The 21,466-nt window shown below is 48.3% G+C and overlaps 1 protein-coding gene across 4 annotated transcripts in view; it reads left to right on the forward strand.

The window, feature by feature from the left end:
* Positions 1-21,466, forward strand: part of alcama (activated leukocyte cell adhesion molecule a) — a 340,167-nt gene that overhangs the window by 283,457 nt on the left and 35,244 nt on the right. For all 4 annotated transcript variants that reach the window (XM_038801832.1, XM_038801835.1, XM_038801833.1 and 1 more), the window contains exons 5-10: positions 2,552-2,639; positions 3,938-4,120; positions 13,171-13,295; positions 15,387-15,516; positions 16,817-16,929; positions 17,963-18,098. In XM_038801832.1, coding sequence (XP_038657760.1) covers positions 2,552-2,639; positions 3,938-4,120; positions 13,171-13,295; positions 15,387-15,516; positions 16,817-16,929; positions 17,963-18,098 — 775 coding nt within the window. The remainder of the gene's footprint in view (positions 1-2,551; positions 2,640-3,937; positions 4,121-13,170; positions 13,296-15,386; positions 15,517-16,816; positions 16,930-17,962; positions 18,099-21,466) is intronic.

Here is a 21,466-nt window from a genome sequence, read left to right on the forward strand (position 1 = left end):
CGCCGAAATCCAGTCCGACACCCCTTCCACGATTCTCCGATCCCCGGAGATTCGCTTGGGAGTGTTATGCGTGCAAACTACATTGACAGAGGCCCACCTCCCCCCCCCCCCCCCCCCCCCCCCCCATCCCCCCGTGATTCTCCGAGGGAAACTGTCCAAGTTCCCGACGGCGTAGTTCTTTTGTTTATAAATTTAGAGTACCCAATTCATTTTTTCCAATTAAGGGGCAATTTAGCATGGCCAATCCACCTATCCTGCACATCTTTGGGTTGTGGGGGCGAAACCCACGCAAACACGGGGAGAAAGTGCAAACTCTACATGGACAGTGACCCAGAGCCGGGATCGAACCCGGGTCCTCAGCGTCATAGGCAGGAATGCTAACCACTATGCCACCGTGCACCACGCGGGGGTGCGATCTGGTGTCACGGACCGGCGGGCGTGCACGATCCCCGGGGGGGGGGGGTGTGGCCCGGGTCTGCCATGCCGCCACTGTACACACTTCCCGACCGGAGGTACTGGACCCCGTATCTGCAGCCAGAGCTGCGAGAAAAACTCCAGGGCCCTGCTAGACCCCTGCAGGTCAGAGAATCATTCTGGACTTTCTTAAGGAACGTCCAGAGTAATTCGCTAGCGTTTTTACACTGGCGTGGGGACATAGCCCAATTATTGGAGAATCCAGCCCATAGTAGTTTACGATTTCACAGAGGTCAATTAGAAGAAATACATCCCCCTGCCAAACACTCATGATAATCAGAAAGTGAGAACTGGCCGGCATGATTTCGCGCCTGCATCGCCATTTGTGCTCAGGGCGACTGCGGGCACAGCAAAATCGCAGCATATAAATCGAAAGAGATTTTACGGTAACAGTATTAATTCTGGTCAGCCAACCATAGGGTGGGTATGATGGGCTTCAAGAAGGGGCAGTATGTGGCGCAGTGGTTAGCACTGGGACTACAGCACTGAGGACCCGGGTTTGAATCCCGGCCCTGGGTCAATGTCCGTGTGGAGTTTGCACGTTCTCCCCGTGTCAGCGTGGGTCTCACTCCCACAACCCAAAGATGTGCAGGTTAGGTGGATTGCCCCATGCTAAATTGCCCCTTAATTGGAAAAAAAAAAGCAATTGGGTACTCTAAATTTATTTTTTAAAAATAAAATAAATAAAAATGATGGGCTTCAAGAGATAATAGAGTATAATTAATAAGGGTGAGCTTTGGGCATTTATGATTTGAGAAAGTCATAAGGAAATTGAGCTTTTTCTTGGTGTAATGTAAGTACCTTGGAGAATGGTCTAATTAATATGTTAAAAGTCCAATCAAGTTGACAAAATGGTCATTGTGACAAAGGGGTCAAATATTGGAGGCACCGGTTAAAACCTGGAAGCTAGGAGTAAGAGAAGTCATATCCAGCTATTTGACCAACGGTAATAAACTCAAACAAAGATTACCAAGGAGCAAAAGCAATATACGACAGATGCTGGAAATCTGAAATAGAAACAGAAAATGCTGGAATATCTCAGTACGTCTGGCAGCATCTGTGGAGAGAAACAGTGTAGTCTGTATGACTTCTTCATTAGCAAGGCAGACTGTTTATTCGTTCATGACATGTGGGCATCGCTGGCTGGGGCCAGCACTCATTGCTCATCCCTAATTGCCCTTGTACCGAGTGGCTTGCTGGGGCATTTAAGAGTCTACCACATTGCCGTGGTTCTGGAGTCGCGTGTAAGCCAGATCAGGGTAAGGATGGTAGATTTCCTTCCCTGAAGGGAAATGAACCAGACAGATGGGATGCTACGATAATTTTACGGTCATCGTTAGACTTTTAGTTGAATTCAAGTTTGAACATTTGTCGTGGTGGGATTTGAAGCCGGGTCCCCAGAGCATTACACTGGGTCTGTGTATTATGAGTCCAATGACAATACCATTCCGCCACTGCCTCATTGAAACAACCGGTATAAATTGATACAAGAAGCATGGATTTCTGGAAAGGGAAAGGAATTGACAGATGTGTTACTGACATTGATGTTTTCAAAAGGTTAAAGCTTGTTTGATTTAGTGGTCTTTCTTATTCCTAAAAATTCTTATGACCTTGTGCATCATGTATTATTCTGCTATATATACATCACAGATGAATGAATCAAACTATATTTGTAGAGTGCTTCATTTTTGTTGATTAACAGGAGATGTTCATTCTAAATGTTTTAAAAAGTCAAATGTTTAGTGATGGGCAGCATTGTCAGAATTGTTGTTCAACATTCAGTAAGTTTAAGGCACTGCACACTGTCATCTGCCATCCTTACCTGGTCTGGCATTCCCAGCCCATTATTTCCTATTCTTGAACCATAACTGGCATTTTCTGTCCATCAGACTATGCATTCATGGTGTTAGCAAGGAGAATTGATACAGGTATGTTTCCTGCCTGTGGGTTTGGGTATGTACTCACTCCCACCAGAGAAAGCATTGATGATTGATGAACACGAAATGTAGAAATTTGTTACTGAAGTTTTTTGCAGAATTGTAATTGTTTTTTTTTTGCCTATTCCCTTTCACCTCAGGTTGGTGTTTGTGTTGTGAACAACAGCTATCCTGCTGCCAACATCACCTGGCAGTACAATTTTCAGAATCTGGACGCTAACAATCCAGGTATAATTCTAGCATGCAAGATCACTGAATGCGTATTGAATGGGTTTACCATTATTGGTTGATTTTTCACATTTCTCATTGGGATTGATAATGGTTTTCAGATTAGATGGGTGCACTGAGAGCTACTCTGTGACGTCAGGCTGTTTGGCTAAAAAAAATAAATCGGATTTCAACCTGGTCCTAACCCTGCATGGAGCAAGCTTCACTAGACCCTAATCAGGAGAGTCAGCTGGACCATTACTGTTCCGCTGAACCGAAACCACTGGAGCTAGTTGTTTGCAGCTCCGCTCCTTCCTCCCTGCAATCAGTAGTTCATGTTGTGAGATAAAAACAGAAAATGCTGGATAAACTCAGCAGGTCTTGCAGCACCTGTGGAGAGAGAAACAGAGTTAATGTTTCATGTTCGTATGTCTCTTCCTCCGAGCTCGTACCGAGTTCAAACTGGAGACAGTGGCATAGTGGTATTGTCACTGGAGTAATAATCCAGAGACCAGGGCCCAGGTTCAAATCCCACCAGGGTGCAGATGGTGGTATTTGAATTCCAATTTGCAAAACCTGGAATTAAAAGTCCAATGATGACCCTCAAACCATTGGCGTTAAACCAATTAGGGAAGGAAATCTGGCGTCTTTACCTGGAACGGCCTACATGTGACTCCAGACCCACAGCAATCTGGTTGACACTTAAATGCCCCCTGAAACAGCCAAGCAAGCCAAGTTCAAGGGCAGTCAGGGATGGGCAACAAAATGTTGGCCCAGCCAGTGACCCCTGAACGAATTTTATAAAGCAGTTGAATATTATGAGATGGATTCTAGGAACTCCCATCATGATCCCGTCAAGCATGGTAGAGATGACCTAACCTTTTCCAAGTGTTCAGTCTCCTGTTTGAAAACCCTTGCTGCCGCAAAGACCTGTATGAAAATACCAGTAAAAGATTCGTGGTTGAGTCGAGCCTGATGACCCTGCTATGATATTGCCGGTACTGAGCTCTCTAATTTTGATTGAACTACCCGTCCAAGCCCATTCCTTGGTGGAAGTTTTGAGAACCAGAGAACACAGGATTGTAGGGATGCGTGAACAAAATGAAGCGAGTAGCTATCATCTGAAATGCACTGTCTGAAAGGTGATGGAAGACTTTAAAGGGAATCGGCTAAGCACCCAAAGAGAAATAATGTTGAAGGACTTCAGGGGGAATGGGAATGCTAAATTGCTCTTGCAGAAAATTCTGGCATTGGCATTGACGCACCAAACAGCTGAAATCAATGTATGATCCTTTAATGTTTCACTTTCTGTTTTCTAGCCGTGAAGATTAAGCGTAACACTGTTAGAAATGAAAAAGATTACTACAACACACGATCTTCTCTGAAGTACATGTCAAAGAAAGGGGAGGGAGAAGTTTCTTTTACCTGCACTGCAACTTACTTTGAGGACCCAAACAACATAGCATCCAAAACATCTTCGCCTCTCACCGTGCTTGTACACTGTAAGTAGCAATCACCAGATCAGACCCCCGCCATGATAGTGCCAAATGTCTAACAAATTCGTGGGGAAAACATGACTTGCATTTATGAAATAAGACCCTGCAATTAGATCTCACAAATGAATCTTTTTTGACAAAGTTGGTTCTAGGATAAATGTTGGCCAGGAAACCAGGAGAACGGCTTTGCTTCTTCAAAAGCTGCTCTGAAATCTTTTACATCCATCCAAACAGACAGATGAGACCTCAATTAATCAAAAACATAGGGCCTGTCTGATAAGCACTCCTTCAATACTAAACTGAAGTAAACACGTTCACCACCCTCTGAATGAAGAAATGTCTCATCTCAGTCCTAAATGGTCCACCCCGCGTCGGGTGGAATTATCCCAGAATTTGTAAACGTCAGGCTCTGACTGAAAACTGCCGAAGGCCAGCCCTCCAGAGATCAGGGTGCCATCTTAAAAATAATATATATATTTTTAATATTTTTATTAAAGACATTTTGCATATTTACTTCAAAATATCAGAAGACCAAAAATCAACAGGAACAAAGAGCCCAGGTCCACCAACATCCCCCAGCTCTCCCCGCCCACTTATTTTTCCCCCTTATCTCCCCCTGGACTGCCAAGAGGGTGCAATCTTCAAAGGACCCCACCCCCGCACAATATCAGGCGCTCTCCACTCCCCCCCCCCCCCCCCCCCCCCCCGGAAATTATCTATCTGGGGCATTCTTTCCACCCCACCCATCAAATTATCAAGCACCCCCCCCCCTCAATGCACAACCACTGTGACAGTATTACTGGCACGTTCCCCCCCCTCCACTGCCCTCATTGCTGGATTCCCCCCCCCCCCCTCAAAAGGATTCCCCCCCCCAACACGCCGCAACCCTTTCCACTCCAGAGGGTTCACCCCTGGCATTGCACCCTTGCACAGACAGAGGCAACCTATGCCAGGGGCAGTATCAGGGCACTCTCTGGGCATGTCACTCTTTCTCTCCCCCTCTCTCACACCCCCCCCCCCCCCCCCCCCCCCCCCCCCCTCTAGGGGTTATAGCGATCTTGGCGCCCCAGCAGATTCCAGTTGACTGTTTCCCATTTTCATAAAGCCTTTTGATATTCAGCGAGGGAGGATCGTGTGATGCAGAGGCGTTTTAATAACATGCAAATTCATAAAACTGTATTTAAATGAGGTACCTGCCCTTTCTAAACCTCCGGTGAGAACCTTGTTTCATGACTCTTGCAAGGTTTTGGGCACGCATCGCCATTTACGCTTGCGACGAACGTGATCCTCCCATGACGTGATGGGCTGAAGGGCCTTTTCTGTGCTGGATGATTCTATGACTCTATGGGACCAGTTCTCCCAAAACATTTCCAAGTTCGTTTGTGCCGGGTTTTTCAGGGAGTTTCCTGCAGGCTCTGCCGGCAAGTTCCCCACCGCTATTCAATGGCACTGGTCACTTTTTTTGGGCCCTGAGAGATTCTCACCGGTTTAGGCACTGGGAGCTGAACTCCGAGATCGGGCCACTGTTTTGAAAGGGTGCCCTGATCTCTGGGTGAGCTTGTGGGTCTCTCACACCCCCACCCATGGGCAATGTCACTCCCACAAAAATGGGCACCACCCCACAACCGCCAAGTGAGGACACCCCATTATGTCCTCTGGGAGTCTCCCCTCTTCAGGCCCCCCCTCCTCCACCCTCATTTCATGAGTATGGATCCCCTTTCCCCCGGACCCTTGGCAGTGCCACTCTGGCACCCTTACACTGGCATCCTTGCACTGCCAGCCTGCTCCTGCCGGCTTGGCAGTGCCACCTGGACACCTTGGAGTGCCACGGTAGCAGTACCAAGGGACCAGCTGGGCAGTGCCAAGGTTCCTGCATTCCAGGGGGAGGGCCGGGGGCCACCCTGCACTTAACCCTGACCACCCAAAGGTCTCTGATGGCCCTGGAGACCCCCCCAGGTGCCGTTCCCCCTGGTCCATGTATGCGTCATTCAGTCACGCCCATTTGGGGCGGGTTTCCGAATCCAACGTCTTGCGAGGTGTCGGTGAATCCTGGGAGACGTGGAGACTGCCGGGCAGGCTCGCTGGAGGGCTTTCCCGGCATTCTCCAACCGCGTTGCACTCAAGCGAGAGCCCAACACAGTTGGAGATTCACACCTTCTGACTCCTTGTCCTAGAATCCCCCAGTCAGGGGAAACATCATCTTAGCATCTAGTCTATCCAACCCTCTCAGAATTTTATAGATCCAATGAGATCCACTCTCATTCTTCTAACCTCTAGTGAATACAGTCCCAGTCGCTCCAATCTCTCCTCCTATGACAATCCTGTCATGCCAGGAATCAGTCTGGTGAACCTTTGTTACACTGCCTTTATGACAAGTATATCATTTCTTAGATAAGGATACCAAAACTGAACACAATACTCCAGGTGTGGTCTCACAGCTGCATTAAGACACCCTTACTCCTGTAATCAAATCCTCTTGAAGGTCAACATACCATTTGCATTTACTCGTCAATCAATTCTGTATCTGTACCTAAGAATTTCAGTTGTGTCCTGACATTGTTAAATGTTTTTTCTCTTCGGTTACCAAATAGATTAACGAATAACCGGTTTATTTAAGCGTACAACTATTTACAGAGAGTGAGGTACTCCACGACTCCAAATGAACAGCCTCAGGATTTCTGTGTCTGGAACGAGTGGGCTAAACAGCTGGCTTGTAATGCAGAACAATGCCGGCAGCGCGAGTTCAATTCCCGTGACGGCCTCCCGAACAGGTGCCGGAATGTGGCGACTAGGGGCTTTTCACAGTAACTTCATTGTGACAATAAGCAATTACTATTATTATTATTAATAAGAACTCACCCCTTAAAACGGCATGCTAACACACCTTCCATTTACAAAAAATTGTCTTGAACTACCTCGCCAACCACACCGCACTCCCCTCGCGCCTCAACACCAGTCATTTCAAACGACCACTTCAACTACACCTTTGTTTCCGAAGTAGGCAGCAGGATAGCACAAGTGGCTAGCACTGTGGCTTCACAGCGCCAGGGTCCCAGGTTTGATTCCCCGCTGGGTCAATGTCTGTGCGGAGTCTGCACGTTCTCCCCGTGTCTGCGTGGGTTTCCTCCGGGTGCTCCGGTTTCCTCCCACAGTCCAAAGATGTGCTAGGTTGATTGGCCATGATAAATTGCCCTGAGTGTCCAAAATGATTAGGTGGAGTTATTGGGTTACAGGGATAGGGTGGAATTGAGGGCTGAAGTGGGTCAGTGCAGACCTGATGCGCCAAATGGCCTCCTTCTGCACTATATGTTCTATGTTCTAAATTGTCATTTCCCCAGAGGCTACTGCCAAGGTGCTCAGGTGGCAATGCCAGATGGCATGGACACTGCCAGGTTGGCACAGCCAAAGTGGCATTTTTTGCGCACGTGCTATCGGGCCAGGGTTGGTGGGAGTCGGGGAGGGGGTGGTGGGCCTTCATTATTGCGTCGGTTTGGGCGGTAGGTCGGGGATTGTTTCAGGAGCCTCCTAGATCGGGATGCCAGTTAAAAATGGCGAGTCGCGTTGATTAGCCATGTGTTTCTCGACACTGCAAGTGCCGGGAAACAGGCAGCTACATGTGCTGACTCGGGGACTATGTTCCATTTTGGGAGAATCGCGCCCAGTGTTCCATTTTGGGAGAATCGCGCCCAGTGTTCCATTTTGGGAGAATCGCGCCCAGTGTTCCATCTTGATTGTGTTTTGTAAAGTGTTTTGGGTGAGATCCAGACCTGGATTCACCCAAAGTTAATGGGGCGATTCTCCGGCCTCACGATCTCGCTCAAGCGATATGAGGCCGGTGAATAGCGGGAGAGGCCGAAAATGAGAACCGTGCCACGCGGCTGTCAGTTTGTGATGCAACCAACCCGCTCCCATAGGCAAAATCATCACTTAAGCCCTAGCATCACTTCAGCCCTATTTCCATATAATTAACGAGAGTCACCCCATACCCAACAGCCTCCCGTCATTTAGTGGCCTCCCCAACAAGTGGTCACGCTGGCCCGGATTAGTACTCCTTATGAAAACCGTGAACCTGGCGGAAGGGCTTCTGTGGGGAGTTGAGGAGGTGAGTAGCCATCTTTGCTGACAGGCAAAGAGCCCGGGGGGCGCTGGGCTTGCCACCCCAGTGCTCGGGGGGGGGAGGGGGGGGGGGGGTCCCTCGGCTGGCGGTGGGGGACCCTTCACAGGCGTGAATCTCTTTGGAAGATTGGGGGGGGGGGAGGCACGGGGAGGGGCACATGCGCGCGGCTCCGCCAACCCCTGGATAATGTGTACCCAGGGCAGCATGGTAGCTCAGTGATTAGCACAGTTGCTTCACAGCTCCAGGGTCCCAGGTTCGATTCCCGGCTTGGGTCACTGCCTGTGCGGAGTCTGCACATTCTCCCCGACTGCTGTGTCGCCTGGGGGTTCCTACCTCCACCTGATGTGCATCAGGAGCAGTGTGGTGCTCACCAAAATGTGCTCCAGAAGCCTGACCACAAACATTTCACACCGAGGTGCGGGTATCTGCGCTGGTGGAAGGTTGGGGTGACAGCTGTGACACCTCGATCATGTCTTCCTCGGAGCTCTTCTTCGGGGCACTCTCTTGGGAGGCTGGAGAGGGGGCCACCCGTAATGGGCTGCCGCGTCAACTGGAGGACCTGCAGGAGACTGGACATGTGGTCAGTGGGAGGGATGGGTCAGTCAATAAGGCAATAACAACTCGCGTTTCACAGGTACTTTCGCTGGGGCCCGATGGTTCCTCATCTATGCAGTGTCCGCTAGCCTCTGCGTTGGTGACCGCCCTGTCCTCGGCCACCCCAGTCACCTCCATGCCCACTCCTCGAAGGAGGTGAGGATTCTTATGTCCGGCATCCCGCCACCAGTCTGGGCCCTCTCCCGGTGATTGTGGGAGAGGTTTTCACCGCGTGGTTCACAGTGATGGGGGGTGTTTTAAGGAAGGGTTGGGAGGTGTAAGGAGGATTGGGGATTGCATGGAGAGTTAGTGGGGTGGATGTCCACTTGGGGGTAGAAAGGATATTGGCGGGGGTGAGGAGGGGTGAGTATTGGTGTCTACTTACTCGGGCTGTCAGGTGTAGATCATTGACCTTTTTTCCAGCACTGGAGGCCAGTCCTCATGGTCACACTCCCAGAGCTTACAGCGTCACCACCTTGTCCCAGGTAGCACTGACTGCCCCATGGCTGACCCTCAGGGGAATGGGAAATCAGTCCTGACCTCCACTGTGTCTAAGAGCCTGGCCAGATCTGCATGCCCGAATCTTGGGACCAGTCTCCTGGGTGTCATTATTGCAAGCTGACTGAGCAAGAGTTGTTTCAGTGCTGCTCGACCTTGTTAGCAGTGTGGCTGGCGAGCGCGGTGCCGGCTAATCGGCTGGCGAGCCTTTATTTGCAGAGAGAAGTCCTCAAGGCCTCACTAAGTGAACCAATTAATGTTGAATAGCATCGCCGGCCTTGCTGGGCCAAGCGCCGGGAAGCTTGCGACAATTCCCACTCGCTACCATACTTTGGAAACCTTTCTGGAGAATCGCGACCAGTCACTTTTTGGTGCTTGGGGAGTTCCTCCCCGATCTAGCCCACACTTAGAAATGTTTTCGGTAGCGGGGAGCAGATGAGCACGCTAACGAGACCGGCTCCTCAGAGATTGGGGTGCCATGTTGAGATGATCTCAAAGTGAGCTTGAGTGCCCCCCACACCCCTCCACCCACGGGCAATGCCACTCCCCCACAGACATGGGCATTACCCCCCCAAGTGTAGACACCCCTCTATGGGGTCACTGAGACCCCCATTTCACCCCCAACCTTTGAGAAGCCCCTTCATACAGCCCCACCCTTCATACCCCCCTCACCCCCACTTACATGGGCATGTTGCCCCCTCGGACCCTGACTCTTGGCAGTTCCAACCTGGCACCCAAGCACCCTGGCACTGCCGGCTGGCACCCGGTTGTGCTCCTGGCACCCTGAGCCGAATGGCTCATTTAAATATGATTATCTGAGTCACATACAGCGAGGGCGTGATTCAGTTCGCGCCAAGAGCCGCAGGTTGAGCGATTTGTATGAGGGTTTGTGCCCATCACTAAGCCCGATTTAGGCCTTCCCCGCAATGTTCCCGGCGCGTCCAGAATGGCACTGGGCGTAACACGGGGGAAATCGTGCCTCTGATCTGTTTTTTAAGTGACCCCAGTGGCTTGGGCTAGTTTCCTTTGCTGTTAGTTTGAAATTGCAGTAAGCCATTATAGTGCCCGATCTTAAAACACAAAGCATCCTCCCACGAACTCTGTGAGCACTGTGTTGGATCCCTCCTCATCTTCGTCAACCACTCTCCTGCCAACACAATAGCCATCTTCACACAATAGCCATCTTCACATCTTTTCTTCACTGTGCTGCTCAATGGGATTGGACATCCTCATTTCCACAATTTGTAGTCAGAGACTCTTGATTTTAACTTCTCTTCCAAGGTAGAGAGATTAAAGTTTTCTTCATATGGCCACCCACAGACAGACTCAAATGTCATCGGAGACACGAGGAAGAAAATAAATCCAGAGTTGCATGATTTGAATATTTTAGTCACGATACTATAGTTCTAGCCTAGTCACCAGCTGCACGTCTCCCACCCTTTGCTTTGCTGAAAAAGACTGACAGTAATCCCAAAAGACAATATTGGCAAATTAGAAATCCTAATTAAAATATATCTCCTCATCATGTGGAACATGACAGATTTTTGATTTGTTACATTTCATTCTGCTAACAAGAATTGCCAAAACAACCACCAAGCCAACAACTAACAGTGATAAAGCCATTCCAAATGATCAGTTCACTCACAATCAGGCTTTAAACTAATGAGTGAATTGGCCTGTGACAGATTAGTAGTATAGCAGATGGCATTCAGCGTACTCAATGGTAGTAATTAAACTATTAACTAGTTTAGAGCATGATTTATAGCACGGTCAACCTGGTCCAGGGCCCTTGTGCACATTTAAAGTTGATTGTTCCTTGCTTTCATTCTAACAATGCTTCATTACCCTACAGTATATTAGCTCTCATTTACATCACATTTAAAACAATTAATATAATTGAGTAACAAAATGTTTTTTCTGAATAGCAATCCTGTAATTAGCAAATACAGCTAGCATAGCCAGGAGTTAGAGAGTCTTCTGGTTGCTTGGTTTATTCTGCACTCACATTGGATAATATGTAATGTGGCAGTGAAAATGTTTTTTAATACAAGCCACCTGATCTCTGGTTTAACTAACATATCCAGTGACTAAAATGTATCCAAAAATGTAGTGGTGATTTCCCCTCTACTACAATAACAACTTTCATTTATATAACGGACGGGACAGCAAAAATCGGGAAAGGTGATTAGGCGGAGAATTGGTCGGGAGGCCGAAATCGTTGCCGTGCCCTGGTGCCTCGACAGCGGTGTAATGCGTTCTACTCAGTACGTACCGTAAACGCCATTCACGTATCATTCACGGGCCTGGTAGCGGAGTTTGGGATGAGCCTTAAGTTTATAAAGTGGGGAGGACGGGCAGCAAGCCTGCAGGGCATTGAAATAGTCACGGCAGGGATTGGTGCTTCAACAGCACAGGAACTGAGCCTTTGTACGTTTACCAAAGGGACATTAATGATTTTGCCAAATTAATGCTTCACTAGAATGAGATGGTAAGGCTTGGCAATTCGGAATGTGGCTGTTGTGGACCTATATTTTTAGCCTTCCATGTAACTTCAAAGTTCCTTCAACAGTGCAGTCCAAACGTGCAACCGTTACCAATTAGAAAGACAAGTGATGCAGATGCATGGGAACATCATCTGCAAGTTCCCCTCCAAGTCCCACATGATCCTGACTTGGAACTATGGGCGGCATTCTGTGATCCTGAGGCTAAGTGTTGACGCCGTCGGAAACGCCCTCGCGTTTCTCGACGGCGTCAACACTGCCTCAGGGTCAGCAATTCTGGCCCCTACAGGGGGCCAGCACGACAGTGGAGCGGTTCAGTGGCACCTGCGGCAAAGCGCGCATGCGCAGTGGCTCCCTTCAACGCGCCGACCCCAACGCAACATGGCGCAGGGCTACAGGGGCCGGCGTGGAAGAAAGAAGGCCCCCAGACAGAAAGGCCAGCCCGCCGATTGGTGGGCCCCGATCGCAGGCCCTCCCTCCCCCGGGGTCGCCCCCCCCTCCCCCCCCAACCCTTCCACGCCGAGTTCCCGCCGGCTGAGAGCAGGTGTGGACGGCGCCGGCGGGACTTGGCTTTTTTACGACGGCCTCTCTGCCCATCCCGGGCCGAGAATCGGCGGGTAGGCCCTGTAGAGCGGCCCCTGACCGACAGTGCCCCAACCACGCCGGTGCCAATGGCAGCGATTCTCCCCGGCATCGATGTGGCGTGGCACCATTCGCGGCGTTCGCGGGGATTCTCCGGCCCGGCCCCGGGCTGAGAGAATCCCGCCCTATATTTTTGTTCCTTCACTGTCGCTGGGTCCATAAATCTTGGACCTTCCTTGAGAACAGCACAGTGAGTGTACACACACATGGACCCCAGCGGCTCAAGAAGGTGGCTCACCACCACCTTCATGAAAGCTGTAAGGGGTGGGCAACAAATACTGGTCTAGACATCGACACTCATTTCCCATGAACAAATATGTTTTAAAATCTCCATTTAAAAAACAAAATATGCGCAGAAACCCTGCCCTGCTCGGTAAGTCTGTCCGGCCGGTACTGGATCCACCAGGCAAGTCGGCAGCTTCGATTCTGTTTGTGTAGATGTAGTTGATTCGGTTTGGGCAGCAGTAAGCTCGCTGCAGTTGACCTCCAGGCTTCTGGAGGAGAGATTGGAGACAAATCAGCCAACATTCCTGCTCTTGATCATTACTGATGCTCAATTGTGTGGTGGTGGACACAATAATAGACCTGCAGGCTGAAAAACCCTGCACGTTAGGAAATGAAATTTAAGAGAGATTTGTGGTATGAAGTATGCATAGAATTCCCAGGAGTGTAGAGCTAACATGCATTATTCTGTTTCGTGTCAGACAAAACTTCAAAGGTTTTATTGCAAGTGACCCCAGCACAAGACGTTGAAGAAGGGACGAATGTCACACTGACGTGCGTGGGTGACGGGTATCCTCCACCAGACAAATTCATCTTCATGAAAAATGTAAGTCAAATGTAATTATTACATTGGTCTTAATTTATGTCCTTTGTTTAATAAATAGTTTGTTTTTTTTCTTTGGCTCTCTCTCTCCAGCCCTTATTTGTAAATGTCAGAAATCCTTTACCCAGTTAAGTTCACTCCTGCCTCCATCATTTGCCTTGTTACAGGTGGATGAAAATTCCGTTGTTCATACGTTAACTTGGAAACAGTGAAAATCCCACATTAATAGGCCAGACATGCTGAGTGTTTCTACCAGTTTTGGTATTTCTGATAATTGGGCCTCTGCTGTGTCTGTGGCGGTTTTGCCGGATTTCCACCAAAGATACAGCAGGAAGTCAGTACCACCCCAGCAGGATGTAAGAGCATAATATGTGCACCTATATGTACAGTAACGTAATAAGGTATATGTGAGAATATACACCTCTATTTATTGGCACGAATTTATGGCCATTCAGCGCCCGAAAACTCACGCGACGTGGCGCAGCGTGGCCAATAGAAACCAAGAGGATGCACTACTAGATCTAGCCGGCTCACAACGCTTTGCGAGATCTAACACAATCTCACGAGACGCTGTGATGTAAATCTCGGCCAGTGTCGGTCGGATCACTTTTTAGAAGATTTGAATACTACAGCAACTAATCTCACTTAATAAGGGGCTGGTTTATCACACTGGGCTAAACTGCTGGCTTTGAAAGCAGACCAAGGCAGGCCAGCAGCACGGTTCGATTCCCGTAACAGCCTCCCCGAACAGCCGCTGGAATGTGGCGACTAGGGGCTTTTCACAGTAACTTCATTGAAGCCGACTCGTGACAATAAGCGATTTTCATTTTTCATTAATGGCCGGCATGGTAGCACAGTGGTTAACACTGTTGCTTCACAGCACCAGGGACCTGGATTCGATTCCCATGCAAAGTCTGCACGTTCTTCCCGTGTCTGCGTGAGTTTCCTCCGGGTGCTCCAGTTTCCTCCCATAAGTCCCGAAAGACGTGCTAGTTAGGTGATTTGGACGTTCGGAATTCTCCCTCTGTGTACCCGAACAGGCATCGGAATGTTGCGACTAAGGACTTTTCACAGTAACTTCATTTAAGTGTCAATTGTAGCACTAATAAAGATTATTATTATTATTATGTGCATATTCCTGAGTTACCCGAGGCATGGGATCTATCTCCATCAACTTGGAGAGCCCGGGTGAGTGCCATTCAGTATTGGTCTCCCACAAAGGGGGACAGACAGAACGGCACTCGTGGGGGTCTCTCAGGGGATTGGAGGACCCCAGGTGCTTGCCCTCTGAGCAGGGTGGTACCCTGGCACAGATGATGCCACCTGGGCACACTAGCAGTGCCATTTGGGTGCCAGCCTGGCACTGCCAAATTTGCCAAATGGCACTCCCAGCAGGCAGGGGCACTGCCAGGCTGCCAGTTTGGTACTGCCAAGCTTCCATTTTTTTGCATGGTGACAACCGGGCCAAGCATGCCCTGTGTGTGTGGTGGGTAGGGGTTGGGGACCCTCGCATAGTGCGTTGGAGCTGGGGGGGGGGGGGGTTGAGAGAGAGAGAGATTCAGAGACTGGAGAGATTGGGACGGCATTTGTAAATGGCGTCTCGATCTCTCGCTACACTGAGGAGTTCACGTACGCGGACTGCTCAGTGTACAAAATGGGGCAATGTGCGGCCTCGTCCGTATGTTCCCCAGTGAGGCCCCCTATATAATACGAGTGTCATTTCATAGCAATGTGGTTCTTACGAGTGCCGGTAAGCACGCGGCTGAACATGCTCGCTATGGGAGTTATATTTAGTTATATCCCTCCCTAGACCGTCACATGTGTACTTGAATAAAACTATTCATTTGTAAAAATTTATCTTTAAATAAAATAAAATAGAGTCCTAAGAACACACTGCACTTTTATAAAATTAATAACCACAAATCTTTGGGATGCTATATGTTAAAGTCGTCATTCATGTCAGCAAAGTGTTTTCGTAATTGAAACATGTTCTTGCTGACGGTGGACTTTGACTACATTACACTTCATCTGTTGCCTCCATATTATAACAATCAGATGTACATTGAATATATACCTTCTACATGAATTTCGTAGGGGGAGGAAAAAGAAGTCAACACAATGGAGTATGAACTGATTAATGTGTCGCGAGAGGATACCGGTGAATACTCGTGCACTCAACAAGATAACCCTGACATAAAGGATGCTGTTAACATCACTGTGCACTGTAAGTCATTTATCTTAAAGTAGAAATATTTATGGGTTTCTTTTGTCCTGCTTTGTTACATTTGAGCACGTTTCCTAATTAGGGTAATGCTAACACAAAATAGGCTGGCATTTTCCTGTTACAAACGTGGATACATTTAGTCATCTCTTAGGAAGGAAGCATGGCCGGGTCTTTCTGATTACATTCACTCCAACAACACAACTTGTCAACAAGCTTCTGGAACCTGGTTTTCTGCTTGATTAGGGAACCTTAATTTACCCTGTAGAAAGCATAAAAATCAAAGATTACTTGTCTGAGTGAATGCCTGGCATAGGAAATGTAAACACAATTCCCAATGGATTTGAGTCCATAACACAAACTACTGAAAATTCAGCTTAATTTCCCAGTGTTTGTAAGAGTAGGCAAATCAGTACATTTCCGTTTTTATTTGTCTGCATAAACCAGCATCAGTTAATCAGAAGAGATAACCATGGGATTATAGGCGCAATGGTGATATAGACAAAATTGGCAAAGAGACAGAAAGCAGAGCACAGTGGTGGCTAAGTATTTTTCAGATTTTAATATCGATGGAAACAAAAATGGGGAGAGATGGTTTGTCATTGCTCGTTTTACACCATTGCAGTCACAATTACCCCAAAGGGGTGACAAAAAACATTTAGGACTCTACCCATCGCTGAAATTGCATTATCTGAATGTTGGTTGATAACCTTATTGAACTCAACTGTACCTGCTTCCTAAGGTTTTTCATCATGTTCAGAATAATAAAGAACAGGAATGTACAGGAATGGTTATCTGCCAATGACTACACTCAGCTTGGCTGTAATTCCCTTTACAGTGCTAGAACTAGACTCACACAGGTCGGCTGGTCCATTAGTTGAGCTCCCAGGTGATGCTATGATCCTGAGGATCTTGCCCCAGCAAGGAGAAAGCAACCTTGAGAGATGGGAAAGGGAGGACAGAACCTCTGCGGAGAGCATCTGCACCGTAAAGAGCTGGAATTCTCAGGCCGTTTGCTGGCGGGTGGGAATCTCTGGTCCCGCCGGCAGTGTACCCCCCCTCCCGCCCGTGGGTTTCCCACCAGCGTGGGGCGGCTTCAATGGGAATTCTCATTGACAGCAGCGGGAGCAGAGAATCCCGCTGCCAGCAGACAGCACGCCACCAAGAAACACCCGGTTGGGAGGCCAGAGAATCTCACCCAAGTGGTTCCTCATCCTTAATACTCCCTTGGAAACAAATAACAACAGAAATGTATAGGAATCAGATGAGACATAATAACTTATAAATGTTCTATTACTAACAGACTTGACCTTGACTATGAATCCTGATGAAGATGTCACTAAGATGGTTGGGGAAAATATAACCGTGGAATGCATTGCTGAGTCTTCCGGAACTGAGGATGTTACCCTGATGAAAGTAAGCTGATGACTATTCTAACCTATGCTAAGTAACTAAAACTTGTGCTGCGAAATTTGGTCAGAGTAGATTTGATGTGACAAAGAGGTAGGGAGTGAATGTCGAAATTTAGATTCTTCAAGATGCGATGTCTCTCACTGTAGCCAATCATAAGTAGAACCCAGATTTAATCATTCCAAGGCATAGCACATTGGAACCCCCGCATTACTGCCAGTTAAATAGCAATGCAGGGGATTCAGTACAGTCAACTTAGAATTTGAACAAGTTGAAATGCGGCTGTAGTTGCTCCCAAACACAGTGATGTAGCTTTGCCTAGCTTGATAGGAGATCTAAAAGGTATTACTTTAAGGAAGAAGGGGCATCTGTTCTATCTGCTAATTTATTTGAAGCACATATGGATGATTGTAGGTGCATCTCCTAAGAATGAAGTGCACGTTGACCTTCCTTATCTTTCTTCACCAAAGCAAAATCTTGTTGCATGTCTGGCCATTGGTATTTAAGACATGTATCCAAACAGTTTATCTTCATGGGTCATAGATCTTAGACAACAATGGATAACTTTCCCCAGCTCATGAGTGAGTCAAGCTGTGAAGACTTTTAGTAAAGTAGGAAGTTGTTTCAGAGTGGGAAGGACCTGTCACCGACTACTCCAGAGAGTTTGTTAGCCTCTCTTACCTGTGCCGGACCGCCTCACAAGGACCGTGACAAGTAAACCAGTTCTATCGGCTGAAGGTGGCTGTCTGAAATGTTTGATTTGGCAGAAGGATCTAAATGTTTGTTGCAATCCTGATGAGGCAGCTTTGAGATTTGGGACCACATTGGTGGAGAGCAGGGATAAGAACCTTGCTGAGGCGAGCAGAAGTGATGCTTTGGTACAAATAGTGGTTGTACAGAGGCTGGTGGTTGATTTTAAGTGCTGTACAAATATTCTGCGCTTCTCTCTGGGCTGTGGTGACTCCTTGAACTTGTCTTTTATTGCAGAAGATCCAGGCAGGTTTTAATATGCTTCTGACATATTCTTTCTGTGTTTCAGAGAAATAAGGGTTGCGCAAATCCCTTCATAACGGAGTCACTGCAGTACACGCATTCTGGTACTTATACTTGCTCAGCCAAAATAAAGGAAGTGAAGGAAATGAAGAGAGAAAAGACAGTGAATGTACGAGTAGAAGGTAAAACAAACACGTTGATGAAGCTCCAATCAGGTCCATCTTACACTGTTTTCTGAAGACTTTCTCCCTACATTTTTGAAAGCTATAATTCTGATTTATTGTACCGACATCTTCCAGGTCCTCACAATGTTTCCCACTGCTTAATTACACAGTTGGAGGTGGTAACATAGTGTCTTTAGAAGGGATTATAGCTGAGTCCAGTCCTGCTCCATCTGACAACCGCACATGCAGGGCGGAATCTTAACATATTTTTCAGTGTCAGGCTCTGACCGAAACCCGCATGTATCTCTTCAGCTGCACAGCCGATATTTTAGTCCAGATTTTGAGCATCTCTGGGGAAGAAAAGAATCATTGGTCGAGCTTTACGCTGTTACTGTGGCTGGGCGGGGCCCGATAGAGCCAGCAAGGCCAGCTCCACAGAAATTGGGGCACCCTGACCAGCACAAAAAGAACAACCCCCTCCGCCCCCATGGGCATCAGGGCTATCACCCGCTCTCCCACCCTCCAAACATCAGGGCTCTCAGCACCCCCCCCCTACCCTAGCCCCACCCAATCAGCATCGGGGGCTCCACCATTGTCATGATATGCAGACAGGCAGCTAATGAACACAGAGAACAGGACATGACCAATGAGCAGGCAGGACACTCAGGGGTGGTATCTCACTATAAAAGGCACGAGGAACTCACACTCCACCTCTTTCCACTGATGAACATCTACAGAGTGAGTCAGGGTGTATTTACAGTTTCACACCTCCAACACGTGGCTAAGAGCTAGTCTGTTTCAGTCAGACAGAGTAACCACATTTAGATTAGCAGAGAGTCGAACTCATAGAGAACTGTGCTACTGGTTCAATAAATCAGATTGAACTAACTTCAAGGTCTGGAGTATCTTTTAGTTAAAGCTGCATCCAGTTGCAGCCTGTGTTCTCCCAGAGTACATAACGCATCATGATACCAGGAGACTGCTTAATCTGAGTGGTTTACCTCAGTCCATTCCGTGACGACCAGAAAATGTATCCCGGCACCATGGAGAAGATTCAGGCTCCTCACCAGCTCAGGACCTCCGGCAATCTCAGTGCCAATTGACGGACATTCAAGCAAAAGTTTCTGCTGTACATCGAAGCATCGGACCTCGTGGGTGCATCTGATGCAAGGACGATCGCGTTTCTCCTCTCAACAGCGGGTGATCAAGCCATCGAACTCTTCAACTCTTTTCACTTCACCGAAGGCCAGGACAAGACAAAGTTTCAAACCATCCTGGACAAGTTTGACAGTTCCTGTGAAGTGGACACCAATGAAATCTTCGAGCGCTACATATTCAAACAGCGTCTACAAGGTAAAGATGAAACTTTCAACTCCTTCTGAACCAACCTCCGCCTGCTAGCGCTGTCCTGCAACTTTGGTGATATTGCTGACTCCATGATCTGAGACCAAATCGTTTTTGGAGTTCACTCTGATCCTCTGAGAGAGCAGCTACTGAAAATCAAGCATATGACCCTGCCAGTCGCGATTGAAACATGCACAGTGCATGAGCACGCCAAAAATCGCTATGCCCAATACAAATCGGCTGAAAATTAGAAACTTGCCTCCCACGAGGCAGAGAGTGTGCAGGCCATTTCCCGGAGGCAGCGCCTCAGCATTGATGAAAGAGACCATTTTGCGCGCTTTTCCCGGGGCCCCACGCATGCGTGATGCGAACGGGATAACGAAGCGGCTGACACCCGCACTGCGCATGTGTGACGACGCGCAGAACGTCAAGACGCCGACGTCATGACGTGCTCGAACTGCAGCAACGCCCACTTAAAGAAACACTGCCCTGCAAGAGGCAGGCGATGTTTAAACTGCGGGAAGCCTGGATACTGTGCAGCCTTGTGCAGGTCTGCACCACCAGTCAGGGGCCAACGCTCCCAATTCCGACGACGGCACGTTCAGCGTGTGCAACAGCGATGACAGGATTCTGATCCTGGCAGCATAACGGATCCAGGGGAAGAATGCCTGGATGGGCATCATTACCAAATGTGAATATGCCACATCCAACTCATCACAAATTCAATCCATCCTCGCTGTGGATTCTGCGGACGAATGGCTTGGGGTGATACAGGTCAACCATTGATCCATCCAGTTTAAGCTGGTGTTGCTCGTTCTGGGTGAGTGTGCTTAACACTCAATTGGCTCTGTTTTATTCCTAAGCTCTAGAGTCCCCAGGTATCTTTATGATACCGCCACGAGGTTCAAGTTCAAGTTCAGATCAATGACTCAATACACCAGTTAGTAAGTTCAAACAAGACACGTTTATTATTACACAGTTATTTACTACTCATGCATATAATACTAAGACTAAACTATTCCTACCACTACTAGGCCAATACTTATCTGGTATAAGGGAACTGCCGGATCAGGGAACAATGGCCTCTTGCTCTGTCCTGGATCCGCAGGCTTCCAGTTGGTGTGGACTAAAGGGGTCAGGAGTGTCTATTCTCGTAGCGGGCGTTGTATGACACTTACTTGTCGGTGTAGCAATTGGCCAGGCCTCTCCTTCTCACGTTCAAGTTCTTAGAGAGCTGCTGCAAAGGTGTTCTGCTGGGAGGGCCTGCTAAGAGATCAAATTCATCTTGGGACCTTACTTTTATAGGTCCCAGGGGCTTCGCGCCCTTTTGGGCAGACCCCTAACTCATTGGCAATCGATTGGGTCTCATCCCAATCGATTGATACGAATCGCCCAATACTGAGGCTGTTCCTCGATCGCGGGGCGGTTCTTTCTAACTTGTTTGTGTCCTTTTGTTTCAGACTCCGTTGGCGCCGAGAAGTCTGACCTGCTATAGAATGTTTCTATTGCAGCTAATTGTTGTGTCCATTGTACCCGGGAATCACCGGGAATCGCTCAATTAGTATGCAAACTTGCTAGTTTCTATGATGTCTCGTTTCTTCACAGACAGAATACACAGTGAGGTTCTGCAACCTGCTTGCCTTTCTGATATTGTCCAATTTTCCCTGCATGCGTTTCAATTCTCCATTTTATGTCGGGAAGTGGCCAGCTTCGGTGGCTACACTGGACACAGGTGCCAACCTCCTCTCACAGGCAGATTTCAAACGCATCAAGAAGACCCCCAAGGTCCTTTCAGCAGCCTGCAGGCTCCTGGACTACAATGGAAATGCCATCATTGCACATACTGCTATCTACTCATCTCCAAATGGAGCACCCATGCTCGGTTACGTTTTAAAATTGCCAAGCCAGACAGGGTATCCCTACTTGGCACTCAGGCCTGCAAGCAGCTGAACCTCGTACAGCGGGTATACACAACGACATCCTCCCATGAGGATCTTCAGGCCGGCATTGACGACATCCTCGCTCAGTATCCGGATGTGTTC

This window comes from Scyliorhinus canicula, chromosome 7 (assembly GCF_902713615.1).
Source record: "Scyliorhinus canicula chromosome 7, sScyCan1.1, whole genome shotgun sequence".
In the NCBI taxonomy this organism is placed as follows: domain Eukaryota; kingdom Metazoa; phylum Chordata; class Chondrichthyes; order Carcharhiniformes; family Scyliorhinidae; genus Scyliorhinus; species Scyliorhinus canicula.